This window comes from Bacillus rossius, chromosome 5, assembly GCF_032445375.1.
Source record: "Bacillus rossius redtenbacheri isolate Brsri chromosome 5, Brsri_v3, whole genome shotgun sequence".
Classification (NCBI taxonomy): Eukaryota; Metazoa; Arthropoda; class Insecta; order Phasmatodea; family Bacillidae; genus Bacillus; species Bacillus rossius.
Genome location: NC_086333.1, coordinates 17134211 through 17160297, shown reverse-complemented (window position 1 = coordinate 17160297; position 26087 = coordinate 17134211). Strand labels below are relative to the sequence as shown.

Below are 26087 nucleotides of genomic sequence, written 5' to 3'. Positions count from 1 at the left end.
CATAGTTTTTCTGCAAAGCTTTGAATACATATATATTTTTGAATTACTTTTTCACTGAGGAAGTAGTATCATTGAATTTCCGGGGCAGAAAAAAAATCTAAATTACAGTCATAAATAAAAATCTGGTATCTTCAAATATTTCTCCTTGAAGTAACCCATTCAATTAGTGAAGCTACCGGGGCTATACGTCGCCTCACGTGTATTTTACATATTTGTAAACAGGAATTTGGGTCTTATAATTATAAAATAATAGTAGTATACAAATGTATTTCCGGCGGCTGAAGTTGGATTGTGGTGCCTGGTGTATGTTCACCATCTTGGATTGTGACGCCACGGCGACTATATGAATCACCTTCACCTTTAACTATGACCCTTGACCTTGAACTTTACCTTAAATTTCAAAATTCCTCAAAATCTGCCAAAATTTCTAGTGCTTTTAAAAACTATTTCGCCAAAAATTCTAAAAAAAATTATAATTAAAAAAAATTCACTATTTTGAGGGAAAAAATTCAGTTTCGAGGTACAAATTCCCGTTTTAGTCTTCACAAATTCTAACGGCTTGAAAATTTTACAAAGTGGCATAAATTTCCCGGCATCAAGCCGCTCTAAGCCGACGAGGTTATGACCACGACCATTTGGATGTCAAGGCCACCATTTTGTATTCTTACAAACTTTTGCAATTATCGTTACGGCCACTATCTTGAAAATCCATATTTTTAATGTTAGAAAATCTGGAACAGGTTAACAATTAATAAAAATTTCAAACAATAAATTTCTAAATAAAAAATAATCCTCTATCTTGGATTATGGCGTCGAGCCTCCAATTTTAAAATCCATCATCAAAAAAATTCGACAAGACTATAAAAATGTTATAAAAATTAATAAAATTTTAATTAAAAAACGCAAGCAAAAACATCACGGAGTCTTCAGACAGAACCTGGGGAGGACATAATAAAAATGACAAATGCTTCCTTCGTGGAAGCTACCGACAGATTGACGCCCACCACTAATGCCAAGGTAAATATATATCGCCGGCTAATATGACTTCACGTCCGCTTACTTGTTTTCGTCTGCTGGTGGCCATCATCGTGTTTTCGTCTGCTAGAGGGCGCAACCATCATGTTAGTTTGATTTTAAACCACTAGAGTGCAGCAATTATATAGTGCCTGGGCGCACACCATTTTGAAAATCTGAATTTATGTAGCTATAATCTTGGGAAAAATTCAAAAACTCATTAAAAATATTTACAGTTATAAAATTATTTATTTTATCGAATCCTGGCCTTGGTTCAATACTTGATCAATTCAAATCATTAAAATTTTTGTAAATACACAACCATTGAAAAATAAGGACATTAGGAAACACTATCAATAAAATAAGCAAAGTCGAAAGAACAATCAACTAAAAGAAAGCACAATCTGTAGTACAATCAACGAGAATGAAGCACAATTGGACGCACAATCAATGAAATAGAACTACAATCAATGAAATGAAGCACAATCAATTAAATGCAGCACAATCAATTAAAAGGAAGCACATGTGGAAGCACTATCAAAAAGAAGGAAGCACAATCAAAAGGAAGTAACAATTAGAAGCACATTCGACTAAGAGGAAGCACAATCAACGAAAAGGAAGCACAATAAAAATTATAAGCTTTTTACATGAAATCAGTCTTAGTTTATTAATCAGATTACAATAAATAAAACAATATTTTTTAAATCTATTAAATCATTTATTTTTTAATATTATACACATGCAAGTTAAACAATTGATTATTTTATGTAGCCAGCTACCCTCAGTTCTTTAAGTATGGAGGCAACTTCATCGATGTGCGATTTGTTTCCTCCATGAACCGATGCCACCAACCGTCTCGGCCGATCAACGAATACACTTTTTTTTAAATGATTCATACAATCGGTAATCTTTATTTAATGCAGTTTTTGGGACACACGCCATTGCAGTTTTGCACTGTTTGTCATAGAAAACATTCCAGAAATCAAAAATATATAAAAAACAAATATGGAAATAAAAATGTACAGAAAACATGAACAAATCAGCGGATGTCGGACCGACGTAACAAACGATTGAACTAGACAAGTTTTATGGACGACACAGCGACGACAACAAAGACAAAAAATGTTCAACCTCTAAATATCTCGTAACACAAGAATTCCGTTTAAGGAACGTATTTATGAAAATAATATTACAAGAAGACGAACACAATCGGCTGAAAACGAGGAGAGAGATTAAATGCAGGCAGACTACAAACCTGGACAGCGCAGCAAACATATAAACACAACGATGAATATAAAATTGGACACCGCCGCCGATCCATCATACTGCCATCCGGGGGAGTTAGTGTGTGCGAGACCAGAAACCGAAGTTTCTATAACTCGCTTAGTGCATTGTAAATCAGGTGCACACCACACTTTTGTAGAATCACTTGGATCAACGGGCGGGGCGCGTGTCTTGTTGGACAAGTTTGGCACACGGGCCTGTGTGTGCGCTGGTAGGTTGTGTAAGCTATATAAATTACGTGCACCTAATTCGGCGGGGGAGAGAAGCTCCCCACCAACTAGATCGGCTAGCTGGCGTAATGTAGTGTCATGTTGGTGTGCATTAGAGGCTTAATAGTGTGCTGTATTTGCAAGTGAACTAATTAAACTCGGGTGTGGCGTGTACTGTAAAGCTGTGCGAGCCGCTCCTCCGAACCCCTGGGAACACAGAAACATGCTAGGGTAGTTAGCCCATTATTGCATGTAACAACAGGTAGTTCAGGCCGACACTCGCACAGGCGTATCATCGTGTGGTCGTGTTGATGAACGAAAAAAGAAAATACATAGGTTAGTAATCTACTGGCCGCCTTAGGGACCGAACTATTGCGTTCCAATATAGTTCGGTCAAAGTTAGGCTGAGCCAGTATTGCTGTAGCTAGCCCCCAGGCTGTTGTCTTCTAAACCTGAAAAAAAGAGAGTGAAATTAATAAATGAAGGTCGTCCTATTCTATTATTGTTCGAGCAGAGAGATGCCCTCGCCAGGTTTTTTTCAATTTTTTTTTTATTTTTTTTGCGCCTGTGTGTTGTGTCTCCATGGCCGACGCCTGGTCGTTCGGTGTTGTTGTCGCCATTGTGCTACCCCTGTCGCGGATTCGCGTGCTATCCGACCCGCCGGTCGCCTGAAACCTGAAGCAGTGGTGGCTGACAAACACTGAATATGAATCAGCGAAGCTAGGTCTTAGAGAGGCTGTCCTCCCTGCACCACTGCCTGGTGCGAAGTGTTTGGACACCGGAAAACTATGGGATTATATATGATAGAGCTCCTCTCCTTGCATAGCCAATGGCCGGTGAGGGATATCCTGATTAGCCGTGCGCAAAATGTGTGATATTATTGACTAATGTAATGCTGTGAGGGATGTTGGTTTGAAAGTGAGTTGTGTAGTAAATTGGTTTCTCTCTTAATTAAAGTTATCCATATACTTTTTAATTCAATGCTTTGTTGACTGAATATTGCTATTGCAGACAATAAATTAATTCTGATTCCTTAAGTTTCCTTTTAATTAGGTGTTCTTCCTGTATTAGTAGTGCAGCATTGTCCTAGAGTATTCTATGGCTATTGTTCCAGGCATGTTCGGCAAATATAGATTATTGATTTTCACCCCTTTTTACGTTATTTTGTTCTCCTTAATGCGTGTGCAAAGGGCCCTGCCAGTTTCTCTTATGTACATGTACATTACGTCAGCTGGTGATCTTTTCCATTGTTCAGCATGGATAGAGTTTTAGCACAAGCAGAATTTTTATTTGTATTTTGTATTATTTTTATTTATATTAATATTTATATTTTTTATAATTTTTTTTTTTGCGTTTTTGTGTTCAGTGATTTTTATTTAGAAAAATAACATGCGTTAGTTTTCTCCGTGTGCTCCTGTTTATTCCTTTATGATTTTATAGGTTTTATCTCTGCTTGTTCCTGATTATTTATAGTGAGATATCTGATAGTTACTTCTATGTGATTCTGAATATTCTGTTTGTTTTCTCCGTATGATCCTGGTTATCCTTGTCAATATTTTTTTTTTTTTTTTGGTTTTATCTGTGAGCTCCTGGTTATATTTGGTGAGACTACAACTGATTTTCTCCAATTGTTTCTTTTTTTTCCTGAGAAAACAATCCCCGCGTGTATTTATTTGTACTAAGACAAGCAATTCTTATCACAGTCTCGTTTAATTAGTGAATATCTTTAACTAAATCAACACTTACAATATTTTTTCAGGTAAATTCAAACAAAGTCGTCAATTACTTAGTCAAATAATATGCTTTGAGACAGCTGAGAAGCACTAACATGAAAAACAAACTTCCTTCTCCTTGATGTTTAGCGAAGCCTTCCTTCTCTTGAGACCGTGAGTAAGCATCCCCCATCCTTCATAAAAATAAATATTTACCTCAACACAACACGTAATGCCATCTGTTAGCGGTAATAGGAATTACTTGCAGCAGGTTTCTTGCATGAGATAAATTATCTCACGGTGGTGAAATATTAAAAATTATTTTTAAGTGATGGATCCAAGTAGTATGTAAAAGGGGCTTCGAGCACCAGACTTCAGGCTGTGATGGCTTATCGGAGGCTGTAGACATGGATGCTTAAGCCTCTTTTAGGATTTTGTTTTCTTTATAAGGTAAAAGTCTTTTGAGGTTTATCGAAATCCTATTTTTAAAATTTTTGAGTAAGAAAATAAGAATTTTTCCTTCGAAAAAGAGAAATCTTTAGAACTTTTGAGTCAATATGAGGAATTTTTGAGGAATTTTGAGGAATCTTTGAGTCCAAGATAGCCGCTGTAATGTCAGAGGTCGGTCGGTCATTGACCCCACCACCCACCACAGTCTTAAGCCTGGCACAGGAGCCCCTTTTACATACTACTGTTCCAATTAAAAACTCTAAATATATATCTGATTTTAGTCCCACTAACTTATATGGATCCATGTTCGATGACTGCAGCAGTATCGAAAGGACACAGGTGCAATTTATCGTGAGAAAGAATGGTAGACAACACGAGATGAATTACGGGGTAAAAAAATCCACTAAGCAAAATGATAAGTTATAATCGTAAAGCAAGTTGTTTACGCAAAGAGGAGGCTGAAAAAGACACGACGGAATTTGTAAGGCCAAGCCTACTTACAAGATAGAAGACAACGATTGAGCTACTATTTTAAAAAAGAGTGTTCTGCATTACGTCAATAATATTCCTTGGCTTGAACGAGACTATGTTCATAGCTTTTCTGATCACGACAAAGAACTTAAATTGAAGGACTTTGATGATTTTTGGATGAATGAAGACAATGGAAGTATCCTTAACATGAGAAGTAAGAATACATCCAAGCCAAATTCAGATAGATCCTCCGTACTTTGTAAAACTGTTGGACTCTTAAAAATAAGCTTGAAGACGATGAAGAAACTCCGACATCAACGATTTCGAAATCTCACAGTAATCTTGATGAATACGCTGACTTCTACGATGATGGCGACAGTGACTCCGAAGCAGGTGATAAGACTGTGATTAAGCACCTAAAGCTGGCAATATCTAAAGGTGTAATGAAGCCCTAGGACCGAAACGATGAAAACGGCTTGATAAAATAAATTATTCTCATCAAGCTTACGATGAATACTGAAAAAACAGTGATCTTAAAAATAATAATAACATGCATTCTAGGAATATGACGGCGGGAAGTTTGTAACATAATGGTTGTTCGCCTGAGATGCTTGGTGACATCGGTTCCTGGAGGAAAATAATCTTACATCGACGAATTAGCCTCCATACTTAAAGAACTAAGGGAAGCCGGTTACATATAACTATAACTTGTTTAACTTGCATTGTATTGATAAATAAATTGTTTAATTTATTTTTAAAAAATATTGTTTTGTTTCTTATAATCTGATTAAGAAACTAAGACTGAGATCTCGTTCTACAGCTTCGGTTTTTTATTGAGCTTCCAAATGTGCTTCCTTTTAGTTGGTTATGCTTCCTGTTTGTAGACTGTGCTTCCGAAAGTACTTCCTTTTTTGATTGTGATTCCTTTATTTTATTGTGCTTCCTGTTTGTCGAGTGTACTTCCGATTGTGCCTCCTTTTTGATTGTGATTCCTTCTTTTTAATAGTACATCCATAAATGATTCTTTTTTATTGTTCTTCCTTTTCATTGAATGTTCTTATAATTGTGCAATCTTTTCCTTGATTGTGCTTCCTTTTCGTTGATTGTGCTTAAATTATGCTCCCTTTTCGTTGATTTTGCTTCCTCTTTGTCGATAATACTTCTGATTGTGCTTCTTTTATTATTGTGCTTCATTTTCGTTGATAGTGCTTCCAATATTGCTTCCTCTCGTTGATTGTGCTTCATTTTTTGATTATCCTTCCTTATATATTTCCTTTTCAATGACCGTGGATCGTTAAGTCTGTACTCAGGACATGATTGGTCTCGTGGTTTGTAGATGTCTGGTCTAAACGCACGATATTGGACATGATATGTATAATTTTTTTTTATATTATCAAAAAATACCTCTTGGTTTGTAGACGCTTGGTCTATATGACTTACATTAGACAATACCAGGTTGGAAACTATTCCAAGAATCAAAAAATTAGGCCTCTATGATAGGGACAGAGACAACGTATTTATTTTGTTGGACAGGTATCGTGTAAAAAGATAATGATTAATAAACTCCACTAAAGGTAATGGGAGTAGTATAGGAAAGTTTGTCCGTGCCCAGGCTGTAAATTGTGGATGGGTTCAATGACCAATTGCTTTGACGTCTTGGCGGCCATTTTTAGTGTAAAATTTCCATAAAATTTCCTAAAAATGACTCAAAGTGACTAAAAATTCTTTAAATTTTCCTCTATTTCAAAGGAAAAAATCCCGTTTTGAGGAACAAGTTCCTGTTTTAGTACTCCAAAATGCCAAAGGCTTGAAAATTTCGTAACGAGTCTTAAGAATCCATATCTCCAGGCTTCCTTAAGCTTCCGACGTCATTACCTTGACAATTAGGATGACATGGCAACAATTTTGAAATATTATATAACTGTTACAATTGTTAAATTGGAGCTCTTGGAGCAAATGGATCTTTAGAGGTCTGGGAGTGGAGTTAATGGCCAATAGGAACGCATGGAGCAATTGGAGCTGTTGGAGCTTTTGGAGCGATTGGAGCTTTGGAGTAGTTTGAGAATTGGAGCTTTTGCAGCATTGGAGCACTTAAAGCTTTGGAGCACTTGGAGCAATTGAATCTGTTGCAGCAATTGGAGCATTTGAACTTATTAGCACTTGGAGCTGTTGGAGCCATTGCAGAACTCTAAGCTGTTGGAACAATTGTAGCACCTGAAGCTGTTGGAGCAACTATAGAACCTGAAGCTGTTGGAGGACTTGAATGTGATGGAGCAATTGAAGCATTGTAGCTCTTGGTCCATTAAAGCTTTTGGAGCACTAAGAGCTGTTGGAGCTGTGGGGGCTATTAGAGCATTGGAGCAGTTTAAGCATACTGTATAGCGGCGAGATCGAATTCCTATTACTAGATTGTATAGTTCCACATTGAATTTTCATTAAAATATGCTTCCTTTTTGTCAAAATGCAAGTCCAGTGTGTGTACTGTGTGTCCAGTTCTGTGTACTATGTGTCCACTGTGTGTTCTGTGTGTTCAGTGTGTGTACTGTTTGTGAATTGCGTATTCTGTGTTTAATTGTATGCACACTTGATGTTCTGTGTGTAATTGTGTATACATTTCGTGTCCTCTGTGTGTATTGTGTGTCTATTGCGTGTCTAGTGGGTTCATTGCATGCCCATTCCTTCTGTCGAATTAGCTTCCCAATTTGCTACCTCTTTTAGTGTGTTTTTTTATGAATATGGTTTTGACTCGTGTATTATAGTCATTGGTTTTTGATTTGACTAGCATATTATTCGTCCGGTTGCGTGTTTGTATGGGAGTGTCCAGTTTGCGGGATTTTCAGTTTTTTACTGGCTGCGATAGTGTAAGGATCACCTAGTTTGTGTCATCTGGTGCATGAGTCTCGTTATTAACTGTTTATGTGAACTCGATGGCATCTTTACGGTCTTTAAATTTGAACTCGATGGAAGTTGTACCATCGTCTACGGAAACCCTGACGTCAGTGTTGACGATGATGACGCAGATCCCTTTTGAAACGTTGACGACAACGCTAGAGATGACTTCAACAGTCGTGGTACCACAAGCAGAGGAAAGCTTAATGACTACATTGATGTCTGCAGAAGAAACCACGATGAAGTTCGTTTCGCCTTCAGTGGTTGGCGATTCGTCAACAATTAACGAGCATCAATGTCTTTACTGAGACAAGATTTTACTAAACAACAGTAATGCTCGGCACCACGAGAAGAGAAAATGAGCTAAGAATCTTTCATGCAAAATGTTAAGTTTTAACCAATGTCGCTAGCAATTTTCAAGAAATGATACATTGAAAAGACACTTGAAGACATGTAAAGGTCCTGATGTCCGTCAGAAAGTAAAGGTTTCGCTACAACAGCGATTGATTGATTCGCTTAAGAGTACATGGGGAATTGGTACAACTGCAGTAACATCAGTTTTGTTTCGGGCCTGAAAGAATTGACTTCGTAGAATAGACATTCTTGTAGCTACTGCGATATGTTGTTGGCATTTGTCCACGATGCACGAATACATCAGCGGAGTAAATGGATGCAGAATCCAACTTGTATGAAGTTTCGCTGCGATGGTTGTTATGTTTTGTTTTCTTGTATTGAAAATTTGAGATGGCATGCGAAAAACTGCAAAGTTTGGGTCCGTGTGCCTACTGATGAACTACTTGCAGATATTTCGATTTCTCGCTTAAGATTAGAGACTCTTATGCGTACAAACCCAAAAACAGATGTTCATCAACCGAATGCCTTGAGGACTGGACATGAATCTAAGCTTAAACCTGTGGACGGAGCCTTACAAGTACCTGATAACGGATTTCACTTGGCAAAATCTGTATTTCGTGGAACGTTGAAAGACTTCTATTATCTAAATACGTTTAGTGAGTCGAAAGTCATTTGTACTTTTCTGAACGATATCAGGCAGAACGTTATCAATTAGCTTACTGAGGAAGTAGCTACATATGGACCTTTAAAATATAACTTGTTGAACTGTGTATATGGAAAACCATATCAGTTTGAGGACAAAGTGAAGAAGTGTACATACAAGACAGTGAATACTCCCATTTTCAATTCCGTCTTTTTAATACAGTATCGATAAACACTGTCAGATAAAAATACTATGTAGGCAAAGGATCTATGTGGTATCCGTCTTCGGTAAACTGATTGGAGCTATGAATTACTCAATTCAAGCCAATGCAGTACTAAATGTTTATAATATTGCTAAATTAAGCAAGTTTTTCTGTAGTAGAATATAAATTATATAATAAATTTAAAATTTTTAAGTGTTGTTTTTTTTTGAACTTGACACATTTAATGGAACTGTAAAATATAATTATTATTTTTTGCATTGCCAATGGATTAAACCCTGAATCTATATCGATCGAATAAATCAGTAAATTAAAGGGTAAATTTTTAATGAATTTTGAAATTTTTCCAATTTTTCTAGGGTTATTCGTACAGAATATCAGGATAGTTATCTTTATACCATAAACAGCTTACTGTAGTCTGGTTGACTAGAAAACTAAGCTCATTTTAGAAATTATCACCATATTTTTGAAAATAATATTTTTTTATAAAATTAATAATTTTTGCATTGATAAAGTCTCGAACAAAGGACGGGACATATCAAAATAATCATTATAATAATTGCAAATTTATTTAATATTTTTTTTGATTTTTTCTCGAATATCTAGGTCAATAAATACAAATATACAAGATGGCGTCTAAATTTTAAGATGGCAGGTGCCACTAATTAAAAATTAATACATTACTCTAATGGGTAAATATTAAAATAAAATGGCAGTAGTGCACTTAAGCAGACGAAGATAAAATGGTGGCATCCAGCAGACGAAAAAAAGATGGCGGACACATCATACTAGCTGGCGATATATACCTTGGCATTAGTGGTGTAAAGTCAGTCTTCGGGCGGTTTCAGTGTAGGTAAATCTGTTCTTTTTTTTTTTTGTCACCGGGTTCAAACCAAGGACGTAAGTGCGTTTTTTTAGAATAATCTTTAATTAAAATTTGGATATTAGATTTTTATAATTTTAAAATGTTTTCCGATTTTCTATGATAAAAACACGGATTTTCAAGATGGCGAGTGTATCGAAACGAGCAACTATCTAGAAACCAATATGGCGACCGTAACAAAAAGTGCAATGGTGTTTTTAAATAATATTATTTAAATTAGGTTAAAAAAAATTTGGTTTATAATTTTTTTCCATTTTTCTAGTATAAAAATTACTGATTTTAAGATGGCGGCTGTAACGATAATTGCAACAGTTACGTCATACTTTTTAAAAAATAATTTGATAACAATTAATAATAATTATTATTTTTTTAGTACTTTGATAAAAATTTTGATTATAATTAATTTTAAATATAAAGGCCCTGACGCCATAATTTAAGATTGCGGAATCTTTTACTTCATTTCAATTTTCATTTATTTATAATTTTTTTATTAGTTTAAAATTTGTTCTAGATTTTCTACCATAAAAAACCTTGTATTATTAACATGGCGGCCATAATGTTAATTGAAACGGTTACGTATAAACTCAAAATGACGGACGTGATATCCTAATGGTAAAAGTCATTACATCAGCTGCTTAGAGCGGCTTGTCGCCGGGGAATTTAAGCCACTATGGGGAATTTACAAACTATTGGCGTTATTGAGGAATAAAAAGGGAATTTTTCCTCAATTCGGGAATGTTTGCCTGGAAATGTCAATTATTATTATTTTTTTTAAATTTTTTAAATGGCGGAATTTGTTTCAAAAACACTAGAAAGTTTGGCGGATTTTGCCTTATTTTGGGCAAACTAAGACTATTTTTAAAGGTAAAGGTTAAAGGTCAATATCAAGGTTGAAAGGTGTGGATCATTAAAGTTGGCCGCCGTGATGTTACAATCCAAGATTTTGAACCGGCACCAGGCACTAAACTCCGACTCCAGCCCCCGGAAATATTTTTGTATAATACTTATAATTAATAATCTTTATATATATATTTCTTGTGTGCGTGTGTATGTCACTGAACTCCTCCTAGACGGCTGGACCGATTTTGATGAAATTTTGTGTGTGAGTTCACGGGGATTCGAGGATGGTTTAGATTCACAATTGGATATTTTGTCTCGATTCTGAGTTAAGAAAAACTAAAAAAAAAACACGCTTTAAAAGCAAAAATTGCAACGCATTATTAGAAGCCATTAAGTTTTGCTATTGTAAGGAACTAAGTAGAGTAAGAAAAAAATAAAGATCCTGACAGTTTATAGCGTCGCCATATTTGTTTCAATTTTCAATACCCTTTTTGTATATTACAATTTAAATTGCAGAAAAAAAATTATGTTTCATAGCCACACAAATAGTGAGGATGGTTTAGATTCACAATTGGATATTTTATCTCGATTCTGAGTTAATAAAAACTAAAAAAACACGCTTTAAAAGCAAAAATTGCAACGCATTATTAGAAGCCATTAAGTTTTGCTATTGTAAGGAACTAAGTAGAGAGTAAGAAAAAAATAAAGATCCTGACAGTTTATAGTGTCGCCATATTTGTTTCAATTTTCAATACCCTTTTTGTATATTACAATTTAAATTGCAGAAAAAAATCATGTTTCATAGCCACACAAATAGTGAGTGTGTGTCATTTCTCTATGTCCACGAGGTCTCGCCGCGTCAATTTTCTCCTTGGAGCGAACCCGTCCGCTTAATTAAATAAAAAGCTTTTATCGTTGAATGATTTCATGATTTATTTAATGAAAATATGCTCTCATAAAAAAAATTAGTTAGATAGACTTTCAATAGGTGTCTTTCTCTCACTCTCTCTCTCTCTCTCTCTCTCTCTCTCTCTCTGAAATGTATGTAGCTTGCTCGCGGGTCAGTAATGCAGACAATCTTTACATTCTAGCTCGAGACGGAAAAAACAGTAAATGTGGTTTACAAAGACATTTTATGAAGTGTCTTCCCGTCATTACATTTGAAAGTAGAAACATATTTACTCAAAATTTAGGTAGTAACATATTTTTATTGCAAAGACTGAAATAGAGGTGAGAAAAATTATCATTTGTGAACATAAGAAAACCACTACAACTGTATCAACTGTTATGTTATAATGTTTAAATTTCTAAATGGTGCAAGATAATACAAAATTCCATGCGGAAAAAGTCGTGGGCAACAGATACTTATAGTTATAGGTGTGGGGCTATGCATGCTGATTTCTCATATACTGCATGGATGCGAACATGTAAGAATAATCTATCTATCTTACTATAATCAAACAGTACTTTTTCTGTCTGTCTGTACGCGATTTTGATGAAATTTTGTGTGTGAGTTCACGGGGATTCGAGGATGGTTTAGATTCACAATTGGATATTTTATCTCGATTCTGAGTTAAGAAAAACTAAAAATACACGCTTTAAAAGCAAAAAAACTAAGCATTGTTGATGATTAGCCTCCATGGCAACGGGCTTTTGCATTGTTGTTGCCTTCTGCGTAACCATGGGAAAGGTTTTTGGTAACGGCAGTGGCGTGCCCAAGAGGAGGGGTATGTATAATGAGAAGATACAAAATGTCCAGCGTATAAATACTTACCGCCATATCCATATCTCACAAAAAGTACATTTGGGCAGGACAATGTCTGTCGGGTTCGCTAGAAAGATATATAGAGAGATAGAGATATAAATAGAAAGATAGAGAGAGTTATAGAGATATACATAGAGAGATAGAGAATTAGAGAGATAAAGAGAGATGCTTAGTATATGTTTAAAAAATTACAAAAAAAAAATTGATTGAGGCATTGCAACGCATGCCGGGCATTATCTAGTCTTTATATATATTTCTTGTGTGCGTGTGTATGTCACTGAACTCTTCCTAGACGGCTGGACCGATTTTGATGAAATTTTTTGTGTGAGTTTATCAGGGATTCGAGGATGGTTTAGATTCACAATTAGATATTTTATCTCGATTCTGAGTTAAGAAAAAACTAAAAAAAAAAAACACGCTTTAAAAGCAAAAAAACTAAGCATTGTTGATAATTAGCCTCCATGGCAACGGGCTTTTGCATTGTTGTTGCCTTCTGCGTAACCATGGGAAAGGTTTTTGGTAACGGCAGTGGTGTGCCCAAGAGGAGGGGTATGTATAATGAGAAGATACAAAATGTCCAGCGTAGAAATACTTACCGCTATATCCATACCTCACAAAAAGTACATTTGGGCAGGACAATGTCTGTCGGGTCCGCTAGAATGATATATATATATATATATATATATATATATATATATATATATATTTATAGAAATATATAAAGAAATATATGTATATATGTAGAAAGATATATAGAGAGATAGAGATATAAATAGAAAGATAGAGAGAGTTATAGAGATATACATAGAGAGATAGAGAATTAGAGAGATAGAGAATTAGAGAGATAAAGAGAGATGCTTAGTATACGTTTAAAAAATTACAAAAAAAATTGATTGAGGCATTGCAACGCATGCCGGGCATTATCTAGTAATATATAAATATAATAATAAATAATAATATAAAAAATAATAATAAGCTCGCATCGGTTTGCGAAGAAACAGCGTTATTATTGAAACAAAATCATTTTTATCATTATTTTTAAAAGTATTTTAATATAACATTGTTATTTATACATAATTCTGTCACTAATTCAACATCTACAAGAGATTTTGATTTTACACATATTATGAAAGAAATTTTCAATGTGGCAGGGCTACCGGCTAGAAGTAGTTTATTATGATTTTAATGTTGATTATGAATGTATTTAATCCATTTCAATGACTTAAAAGATAAGTTATTTAAAAATAAAATATTTGTGTCATCCAGTTATATAATATAGAGCAGCAAAAAAAAGATAGTGTTATTACCAGTTAAAACGTAAAATACAACTTTTATATTAATATTTAAGTCCGTAGCTGACATATTATAAAATTTATTTACTGGATAATAAAAGTTAAATTTATTAGAATAAATCTTGCTTAAAGACAAAAATGTTTAAACACAAATATTCTAGATTAAAATACGCACTTAACACCGAATTCATTCCTATTTTATGGGATATGATTCTCAATGTCTGGATTCCGCATTTTCACAACAACTTAAATTAAACTTAAAAATAGGACACAATTAAAATTCATAGTTATCATTTAAACAGAAAAACGAAGATCCGAAAGAAACGGAAAATCATAAATCCAAAAACACCGGCATAAAAACGTGACAGAATTAGAATAATATACAACAATTATTATTAAACGGACAGATAATGAATGTAAGTTGAGAGACGGATCTATATAGCTGTGTCTGAGTTGGATGATTTCCAGTCACGGAATTCTTTTGCTTTTTATATAAAGACATAGTTGTTCGGTTTTTATTAATATGAATCTACAGAAACCAGACACCAATGCTGGAGCAAGATTCGTAAATAGTAAGCACTTTTTTCGCTTACACAAATCACCTGTCAAACAAAAACTCATACTAACAACCTTTGAAAATAATATTAAATTACATACACGTTTGAAGTTTTTAGGAAACATGAAATTTAGGTTTCAATGGTTGAACTTAATAATAGTTTTCTACTAAGTATATACCCTCTTCTTTACCCTACATTTACAATATACCTCAAATAAAATATTTTCTCGAAGTATTTGATAACCGAAATCTCGGAAGAACTACGCTAAATGCTGATACCCAAATTAACAGGATAAATGGAATTTTGAAGAAAATTTATTGTATCTGATGTTAACACAATATTATTTCGAAAGTTTTTGTTTTTAAACTTATAGTTTTTCTTGTGAACTTATCGTTAAAATAAATTTATTTTATCACAATTTATTTTTAGTTTAATTTATCCTGTTTAAGCGTGTAAATTAGAATATAAAGTATTTTACTATTATTTACGGTATTTATTTTTTGAGAATCTATATTTAATTACAATCACTAAAAAACTTAACATATTGAATGCTAACTTGAGTCAGAGGGGAATAAACCGTTTAAAAAGTGTACACTTAGATGGAATTTCAAACTTCATATTTAAAAATAAAACTAATATTACAGAATTAATCATTAAAGTTCGTTACTCCAAGGAAATTATTATTCGTTCAAAAATAGTTATACAAAAATTAACTCAATGTTTTTCACAAATAATCAGTAAAAGGCGATAAACCCAGAAGTTCCATCTTTAAGATAATTATTCATGTTGATTATATCAGAAAAATTATACTTTAATAATTATTTTGCATTTGAGTGATGAATAATTGTTTGCCATATTGTGATCAAAGAATTTTTTTTTGCAATGACAAGAAATAATATATTTTAAATGAACATTACTTAACTGTTTTTAAAATTAATTGATTAGTGTATTTTGTAAACATAAAAATATTTCTTGGAGGTAAACAAAACGTAAAACATAACATAAACACTAAGGTAATCCGAGTTCAGAATCCCAGTGTATGTAAATGGTGCTACTGGCACACGGGTCCTGGGTGTGGTGCCTGTGGTGCCGACCGCCAACTTGGATTGTGACGTCACGGCGGCCATCTTGGATGAGTGTGACCTTGAACTTGACCTTTGACCTTCAAAATTTGCCAAAAATTGCCAGAATTTTCAAAAATTTACCCAAAATTGCTCAAATTTCCCCAAAATTAAATTTTTTTGGAAAAACAATTCCGCCAAAAAATCTCAAAAAATTCCACAATTAAAAATTAGGATTTTTAAAAACCTCAAAAGTCTTTTGCCTTAGAAAGAACACAAAATCCTAAACAAAGGGTTAAGCATCCAAGTATACAGCCTCTGATAAGCCATTTCTAGGAATAAGAATACCATGACTGCCATATAGGATTATGACTTCACCTTTGCAATTTCCGTTACATCCACCATCTTGAAAATCCACAATTTTTATGTTATAAAATCGGGAAACATTTTAAAATTTATAAAATAATTAAATCAATAATGATTTAATAAAAAATTATTTGAATAATTATATGTACACTTAGGCCATGGAGCTCAGATTCCTCGGTTCGAACCCGGCCAGGGCAAAAAAAATTAAAATGTCGACCGAACCTTCTTCTAAGGAAGCCGCTGGCAGACTAACTCCCCCACCACATATGTCAAATTATATATATCGTCACCTAGTATGACGTCATGTCAACCATCTTGAAAATCTGTAATTTTTATGTTATAAAATGGGGAAAAATTTTTAAAATCATTGAAAAAATTAATTAATCGAATTTAATAATAAAAATGAAATAACATATTACTCAAAAAAACACTGTTGCACTGATCGTTATTGTCGCTATATTAAATTATATAAATGTTTCTTGTTTCGTTACGCCTACCATCTTGGTTGAGTACGATGTCATCGATACACTTTAAGTTTCGACCGCCATATTGGATCTTATTAATGTTCCATGTTTCGTTATGACCACCATCTTGAAAATCCACATTTCAATGCTAGAAATTCCAAAAAAAATTCCAAATTTCACCGAGAAAATCACACATTACTTTACCAATTAAAGCGATACTTGGTTTGACCTCTGAAGAAAGCTAAATATAAATTAAAAAAATACCACAAAAGTGACAGGTTTGAGAAATAAAAATTCGCATATTATTTTACAAACATAATATTTATAACATAATTTCTATTCTACTACAGGATAACTTGCGAAAGCCAGCAATCTTATAATAATTTAACCCTGCATAGGCGCGAAATGACTAATTCTTAGCTCCAATTGGTTTATGCTAGACAGAGACCAACCAGAAAATTTACTAACTAGAAGAACAAACTTCCTTCTCCTTGGAGTCTAGCGAAGCCAACCTTCTTTGTGATGGTTAGTAAACATCGCGCATCCCGCATAAAATAAATAAATATTATTTACCTGCATGAGATAACTTAACTATCGCTGACTAAATATTTAAAAAATTCTATTTAAGTATTGGTTTTAATTTAAAACTCTTAGTTTTCATCTGCCATTAGTTGTAGAAGCTAACATGTACCCTGGTCCGATGTCTGTAGCTGTATCTAAACGACATCACTGTTAATACTGTAGCAAGGTGTTTACCTTGAGAAAGAATGTGAAACGACAAGAGAGAAGCGAGTTTAATTTGGGTCCTTGTCAATAACCATTTCATTTCAGTCAGTGTCAGAAATCCTTAAGTAGAAGATATTACTTGGAGAGAGATTGCAATACCTGTACAACTAAGATGAATAAAGATAACGAAGACTGGGCTACAACATCGCGGAAGAGGAACGAAGGTGAAAAAGCTAATGCTAAAAATACTGATCTAGATCATGATAATAATTTAAAATTTAAAACAAACGAAGAAAGTTGCAACCTCAATAGAAATGAAAATATATTTACACCAAAATCTAGTCGTCTCTATGAAGAGTGAACGATGGAGAACCACCTGAAGATGACAAGGCCGAAGACTTTGATGAATCATCTGAAGCTGACATGATTGAAGATTGTGGTGACACATCTGAGGCTGACATGATCGATGACTGTGCTGACACATCTAAGGCTGACATGATTGAGTAATGTGCTGAAGCACCTAAAGCAGGCAAGACCGAAGACTGTGTTGGTGGCTTGAGACCAAAACGATGGAAACGACATAATAAAATAAATTATCCTGATAAAGCTAGTGATGCTGACATGATTGAAGACTGTGGTGACACATCTGAAGCTGAAATAATCGATGACTGTGCTGACACATCTAAGGCTGACATGATTGAGTACTCTGCTGAAGCACTTAAAGCATGCAAGACCGAAGACTGTGTTGGTGGCTTGAGACCAAAACGATGGAAACGACATAATAAAATAAATTATCCTAATAAAGCTTGATAATCACAGGTTCGATGACGAAAGTGACCTTGTGGTTGGTTTTAAAACGAAAGATACCAGAGATAATATTTACTATAAACATGCAAGGAATATTAACGTAGCAGAAGAGTTTGATTGTACCTCATGGCTAGATTCTAACATATTGGTAGACAGGCTAAGACTTCTACATAGTTCGCTTTGTGCAGGAAACTATTCGAACATCAAAGAAATATCCTTCATACTCAAAGAACTGAGGGAAGCAGGCTACATACAATAATGGCTTAAATTAAATGTATGTGTAAAATCTTGAAGAAAAATTAATTTTTTTTCAAGATGATATTTACCATTTCTTGATATCTGATATTTAAATAAAAGTTGTAACTTAAAGGTGTAAAAAACGTCACCACTGACAGCCAAAATGTATTCTAATAAACACATGCAAGTCATCATGTCAAGTACGATAAAAAAAAATTAATTGAAATCACTTGGAGCTAATGAAGATGAGATTTGGGCGCATATGGAGCTGTTGAAGCTGTTATAGCTGTTGGAGCTATGGGCGCATTTTGAGCCGATGGAGCTGTTGGAGCTTTGGAGCTGTTGAAGCTTTGGACCTGTTGGTGCTTTGGAGCTGTTCTAGCTTTGGAGCCAATTCAGCATTTGGGAATGTTGGAGCATTTGGAACTGTTGGAGCATTTGAAGCATTTTGATCATTTGGAGTGGTTGTAGCAATTGGAGCTGTTTGAGCATTTGGAGCATTTGGAGCTGAGTCAGCATTTGGAGCTGTTGGAGCATTTGGAGCATTTAGAGCAGTTGGTGCTGTTGGAGACTTTGGAGCTGTTGGTTGGAGCATTTGGAGCATTTGGAGCATTTGGAGCTGTTGGAGCATTTGGAGCATTTGGGGCTGATGGAGCTGTTGGAGCTGTTGGAGCTTTGGAGCTTTGGGCGCATTTGGAGCTGTTGGAGCATTTGGAGAATTTGGAGCATTTGGAGCGGTTCGAGCATTTCGTGCTGTTGGTGCATTTGGAGCATTTGGAGCAGTTGGAGCATTTGGAGCATTTACAGCGGTTGGAGCTTTTGGAGCATTTGGAGTTGTTGGATCATTTGGAGCTGTTGGAGTATTTGGAGCATTTGGAGCTGTTGGAGCATTTGGAACATTTGGAGCATTTGGAGCTGTTGGAGCTTTGGGCGCATTTGAAGCTGATTCAGCATTTGGAGCCGATTGAGAATTTGGAGCCTATTAAGCATTTGGAGCTAAAGACATTTTTATTTTTCTTGAGGATATCAGGCAGAACATAAACAATAAGCTAACTGATGACGTAGCAACAAACGACCTTTGAAATATAACATGTGGTGGGACTGTATATATGGAAAGCCATATCCGTTCGAAGACGAAGTGAAGAAGTGTGCATTCAACTTCGGCTGCAGTAATTTACAATTCTAACGATGTGAAGCAAACTGTTTAACACAGTATCCAGAAACTCTGTCAAGAAGAGGAGGACTATGTTAGTAAATGTTCTGTTTGGTCTCTGTCTGGTATAAACCGATTGGAGCTAAGAATTAGTCATTTCGCGCCTATGCTGGGTTAAATGATTATAAGATTGCTAAATTTTCAAGTGATCCTGTAGTAGAATAGAAATTATGTAATAAATATTGTTTGTAAAAGAGCTTGCAGTGTCTTATTTCTTGAACATGTCACTTTTGTGGTATTCTTTATATTTAATTTGAGCTTCCTTTAGAGATCGAACCAAGTATCTATTCTATATGTAAAGTATGTGTGATTTTTCCGGTGAAATTTGGAATTTTTTTGGAATTTCTAGCATTGAAACTGTGGATTTTCAAGATGGCGGCCATAACGAAACATGCAACATTAATAAGATCCAATATGGCGGTAGTAACGTAAAGTGTAACGATGACATCGTACTCAACCAGGATCGTGTGTGTAACGAAACAAGAAACATTTATATAATTCAAGATAGTGACAGTAGCGATAAGTGAAACAGTGGTTTTTAAGTAAGATTTTATTAAATTTTTATTATTTAATTCGATTTATGAATTTTTTAAACGATTTTTAAAGTTTTTCTCGATTTTCTAACTTAAAAATTACTGATTTTCATGATGGTGGACATGACATCATACTAGGTGACAATATATATACTTTGACATAAGTGGTGGGGGTCAGTCTGCCAGCGGCTTCCTTGGAAGAAGGTTCGGTCATTTCAATTTTTTTTGCCCTCACCAGGTTCAAACTGAGGACTTTGAGCTCCATGGCGTAAGTGTACATTTAAATTTTTTTTCAAATAATTTTTTTTGAAATTTTTATTGATTGAATTTTTTTATAAATTTAAAAAAATTTCCCGATTTTCTAACATAAAAATTACGGATTTTCAAGATGGCGGACGTAACGGAAATTGCATCGGTGAGGTCATAATCCTATATGTAAGTCATGGTTTCCTTATTCCTAGAAATGGCTTATCGTAGGCTGTAGACATGAATGCTTAAGCCGTGATTAGGATTTTGTGTTTTTTCTAAGGCATTGATTTGTGGAATTTTTTGAGATATTTGGCGGAATTTTTTTCCAAACATTTGAGGAATTTTGGGTAAAATTTTGAAAATTCTGGCAATTTTTGGCAAATTTTGAAGATTTAAAGGTTAAGGTTAAGGTCAAGTTCAAGGTCATACTCTTCCGAGATGACCACCGTGAACTCACAATCCAAAATGGCGGTCGGCACCACAGGCACCACACCCAGGACCCGTGTGCCAGTATCCCCATTTACATACTACTTGCATCAAATTTCGGTTTTAGGCAAGCGAGAATTCATGAACCTTATAACGCACATGTGATGTTCCAGAAGTGGTGCGGGCAATCAACCACGTCATCAGCCAGGGCTGGGCCATGTACTGGGGCACGGCGCGGTGGACGGCTGCAGAGGTCATGGAAGCCTACACAAACTGCCGCCAGTTCAACTGCGTGACGCCCATCTGCGAGCAGACCGAGTACCACATGTTCTGTCGAGACAAGACCGAGCTGTACATGCCCGAGCTCTACAACAAGATAGGTACTCGCTCCTCCTACCTGTCGCATTCTCCCGACTGTGTTCCGCTACTAGGCCCTCACTGTCGTAGCTCACTCACGTGGAGAACATTTACTAGTGTTCTGACTTTATTCATAATTTAAACTTAAATGCTACAGAGCCTAGTGTATTGGAGGAAACTCTGTCGACTTAAACCAATATGTATATACAACATATTGACTAATTGACACATATTACGGATGGTTTATTTTGATCACTTCCTTAATTGCATTTCACGCAGCAGGGATATTATATATCTCGTTGTTCACAAGAATGGCTCTTTCAGAAAACCCTAAAAATTTTAGAAATAATGGGTATTGAACTTTACCTCGTTATTCTTGATAACTTTTTTTAATGTACATACTTTTGTAACAGGTCACAATAGGGTTTCGCTAACATGACAATCGTTTATTGCACATTAAATAAGAAAACACTTGGAAAATACTCCATCGGCTGTTTGCAGGTAGTTAGGTAAGTTCTTTCTATGATTGCCCGTTTTCTTGCAACTTGTAATAGTTTTATTTAAAAAAATATATATTTGGATTGAATTTGGGAAATTGTCGCAAAAACATATCCGTTACACGATTCTATAAAGTACCAGGAAAAAAAAAACATCAATTTTGTATCTCGTTCCACACATTCCTGTGCCTCGAACGAAATAAAATCCCTAGAAACCTCATAGTATAGATACGAACTATGATAACTATGTCCCGATAGACTGATGGGACACCGTGGGCCTGCGCCGCAAGTCTAGGGGCCTAATTTATCTTTAAAACTTCCGTAAATGAAAAAAAATATATATGCATAAAATGTGGGCGAGAAAGTTTTCAATAGCTTTCTTGCCGCTAATGTCATTCGAGTAAACTGAAAATTTTGTTAGTAGAATATATCTTGACGGAATACTAAAGAACATGCAACACGAGTTTTCACCAATGGTCCCGTCAGGGTGTAAACTGGTGGAAATTCCCGCAAAGTATCATTTATGTTTCAGTTGTCGTGATGTGCGCACACGAAATCATTTTCAGAAACGTTGACCAGCGAGGATGTTTGGTAAATTTTCGAGAGAAAGAAATAACATTAGTTCTGCACTTAAAGAGATGGGCAAAAGTTTGTGAGACTGCACAGTAAGACCTAGTATCAAGCACAGATATCTGGATGCCGGGTATTTGCGAACATACACGGAAACCTGTAATAAAAGTGCTCAACACTCGCGATTTTTGCTTTCACCAGTGTCCTATGAACCTGCTAGATTGCTGCGAACCTAGAAACTGTGCAACCAATTTTTGTGATTTTATTTTTATTATTTTAAGAGACCATCATTATAAATTATAAAAAAATTAATAAAAAAATCCACTGTTTTGACTTGCTTTGTGTACTAGCAACCAATGGTATTCAAGCAAGTTCCAGACAACAGGACACTTAGTCAAACTCTGTCAGCGGTGAAGTCTGATAGGCTAACTTCAGTATGTTTCCTGAGATTTAGTTGGTTTTCCAATGAAGACCCTGAAGTATGGTCTACTAACAGCCGCGTAGACCACAATGGCAGCGACGACAACAACTTTATCGGCATCGGAGACACAGATGGCTGCAACATAGACAGCACTAGAGATCCTAATGGCAGCGACAACGTCGGTGACGCAGATCTCGATCGCATCTGTGAAACCAGCTGCAGAGGAAAAATTTACATTTGCAGTTCCATCGGCTAAGGTTTCGCCAGCTACCTCGTAGATTCAGAGAATAATTTTTTTTATCGCGCCAGTGCAAATCTTTGGTACATCATTCACTACACCATCAAACACTCTAAGACATCAAATAAGTGGATGTCCAAACAATGAGCAAATAATACTGTTTCAGTGCATTTAATGTAATAAACAATTTCTACGTCAAGAGAGCTTACATTAACATTATCACATCTACCTTGAGTTACTGAAGTGCAAAGAAGAACCTGTTTGCAAATACTTCGCATAACATTTATGCTAGCACAGCATACTAAAAATCTTGAAAACTGGAACTGTCCAATGAACAAGTCGATTAATTCGTCACTATTCAAAAAGTGTGCTGTTATTTACCGACGATATGACATTTAGCAGTTAATTCCAAATACTGTGAAGCTTCGAAATGAGATTTGATTGGCTCCACAATGTCAATTGACATTTGGGTGTGACTGAGTTTATCTTTGTTTGCGAAAGTGAGAGAAAAGACTCCCCTGAGAGCTACTCGGACTTGTAAGCTGAAACGATTAAGATATTAATGGCAACTTTACCATTTTTAATGGAGAACTCGATAATACTTTTACCATAAGTGATTGTTGGTTCTTTAGCCCAGTCAGACCGATCACCTACAACAACCGCAAGGTCAGCTCCTTCATCAATGCCAGGGACTCTGACTGCAGAATTATCAGTGGCCACACAGATCCCGATGGCAACAGCGGCAGATACTCCGAAGACACCTTGCTGACAATTCCAGAGATCTCAATAGAATGAGTACCATCGTCACCGACAGCACTTCAAGAGACTTTAATTTGTGCACTGTCTTAAAAAACAGCGTAATTAATAACTAAGGAGGCAAAAACTAACAGTGTTCCATCATCCAACTGTGCGTTGCATCAGAAAGTTGAAAAATTGCGATTATGTAATACACGATTGTAATAATAACTATGGATGAATTATATATATGAGTGCAACAAGTGTTGAAGCCAGTTCATATACTATGGAATATTATAAATACACATGATAAATTGTGACAATGCATTCATCGGGGCCGAAATGTATCTGCTGTGGCAAGACATTTGTGTCCATGTTCATTGCGCTGTCCTTTCAATGAAACAGATAATTCTAAGCTGTGTGCTGTATGTGGTAATCAACTGTCATTTGGAGATGTCCTAAAAATACATTCCAAGACATGTAAAAAACTGGCCCTCCTTAATTAAAGCCTGAAATATTCGAGAAATGCTAGTGATTTGTTGGTTTTGATTTTGCAGTACAGTAGAAAATATATAATAAATTTCATTGCATATTTGTTACATTATTTCTTGAACATGTCATATGAGGTAAATATATATTTAATCCAATAATCGTTTTTAGTACTAACCAAGGATCTAACCGAGGAGATGAATTGATTGAAGTAATCATTATTTTGACAAGAGATTTTGTTGATAATTTTTTTTATTTTTTTTTTCAGAATTTTCAGCTAGATCGTTACGTATTTTCAAGATTGTGGCCAAGATAGTTGAAAAGATAGGTATGCCATGGTAATAAAAATTACTACACTCTAGAAGGTAAAAAATTAATCAATAGCAAATTACGTGTGTACTACATGACACTAGCATTCCTTGTTTCCATTAATAAAAAAAAATATGGTGGCAACACCCTATATCAGACAACATGTGATAACTAGTGCACATGGTATAGATTACTGAAAATAAGTATCGCAACAATGTTCTCTAGCAGTGATGTTATTTTTCTTTCAAGCTAAAAAAAATTACAAGTTTGAAATTGTGTGTTTTTTTTACCTTATTTAAATATCGGTGAGGTAAATGTCTCGATGGCCGTGTAGTCAAAAGAGTATTTTTTTCAACCCAGATTTCCAAGATCTCATGTGGTTCCAATGTATTTTTTATAAAAAGTTTAATGTAATATGTAAATATGAACCTCAGCAACATTGACAGGTAATGGAACACCGACGTTACGTGCATAAACACAACGACGCTGGCTCTCTCTGGGAACAAACACCAGAAACAAAGCTGGCGATATCCAAGAATTTGGCCTCCGGCAAACAGAAGAACTAAAGTGTCAGTCTGACATCATCCGAGATGACTGTATTCAGCAGAAAACAAGATGTTGGACTTGCTGTCAGAATCGAAAAAGTGACTGTGATGTCACATCTATGATGGTGGATGTGGCATCATAATTAAATATGGTGGCTGACATGAAAAGTGCTTTATTCGAGGAGTGAGGTGCTCTATTTAAATATGGTAAAATTCAAGATGGTATTTGAGGTCAAAGGTCAATTCGAGGTCACAGTTTAAGATCAAGTCAAGGTCAAAGTCGATAATCAAGGTAAAACGTCAAGTTCATTCAAGATGGCCGCCATTATGTCACAATCCAAGATAGCACAATACGCATCACACCTCACAGTATCCTGTAGCAGGATCTATAAACATATAGTACTAACAAAACAACTTCATTATGAAACTAGGTCAACATCGCCTACATAATGAGCTGCTGTATTCCATTATGGGAACATTATCAGTTAAAAATATCTGCATATATGGGGAAGGCAGTGGCCTGCAATGCCAAACCATTTACTTTACCTTTTAATTTAATATATTTTAGTTCACAATTTCAATTGCCTCAAATCACTCTACAGTAATCAAATAATAAAAAAACAATTCAATCTAATTAATACAATGGATTTTGTAATAGACCCAAAATAACACATCAGAAATCCTTGCAAAAAATTTGTAATCAAAATTGATTGAATTTGACGAACACATCCCTTTTGTTACTTTACACTTCCAAGTGACAAAATGTTTTGTCCTGAAACTTTTACTAAGTTGTAATTATTATCATTTTTTATATATTTTTTAATTGGTAAACATAATTTAACATATTTTAACAGCAAAACCTATCACTGGGTATTTGAATTAAAAGCACAACTTTATTTGTGGTTCTCCACCAAGGGCAGTTGAGATATCAGGATGTGAGAAGGTGGGTTCCCTAGTTCACCCCTCACCAAATAAAGGCACCAACATAGATTGGGCAGTGGAAAAGTATTAATAAATTAATACTTTGTTTTAAATTTTATGCATGTTTTGTAATATAGTATTTTTACATTAGTTATTTTATTTAGTTTTTCCAATTTAATTTTTCAAAGTTATTAGTCATGGTTATTTCTCAATATTTTTCGTATCCATTATTATTATTAACTGACCTACCAGTTATTATTTTACACATATGGAGCCAACATTTGCTTTGTTATTGCCAATAAAAGGGTCACTATATACTACTAACAAAAATATATTTTTT

At 34.9% G+C, this 26087-nt stretch overlaps 1 protein-coding gene across 1 annotated transcript in view; it reads left to right on the top strand.

Moving 5' to 3' along the window:
* LOC134531619 (voltage-gated potassium channel subunit beta-2) overlaps nt 1–26087 on the top strand; it is a 331150-nt gene that overhangs the window by 286133 nt on the left and 18930 nt on the right. Inside the window, exon 5 of the mRNA XM_063367375.1 lies at nt 20839–21045. Within this exon, the coding sequence (XP_063223445.1) occupies nt 20839–21045 (207 nt within the window). The remainder of the gene's footprint in view (nt 1–20838; nt 21046–26087) is intronic.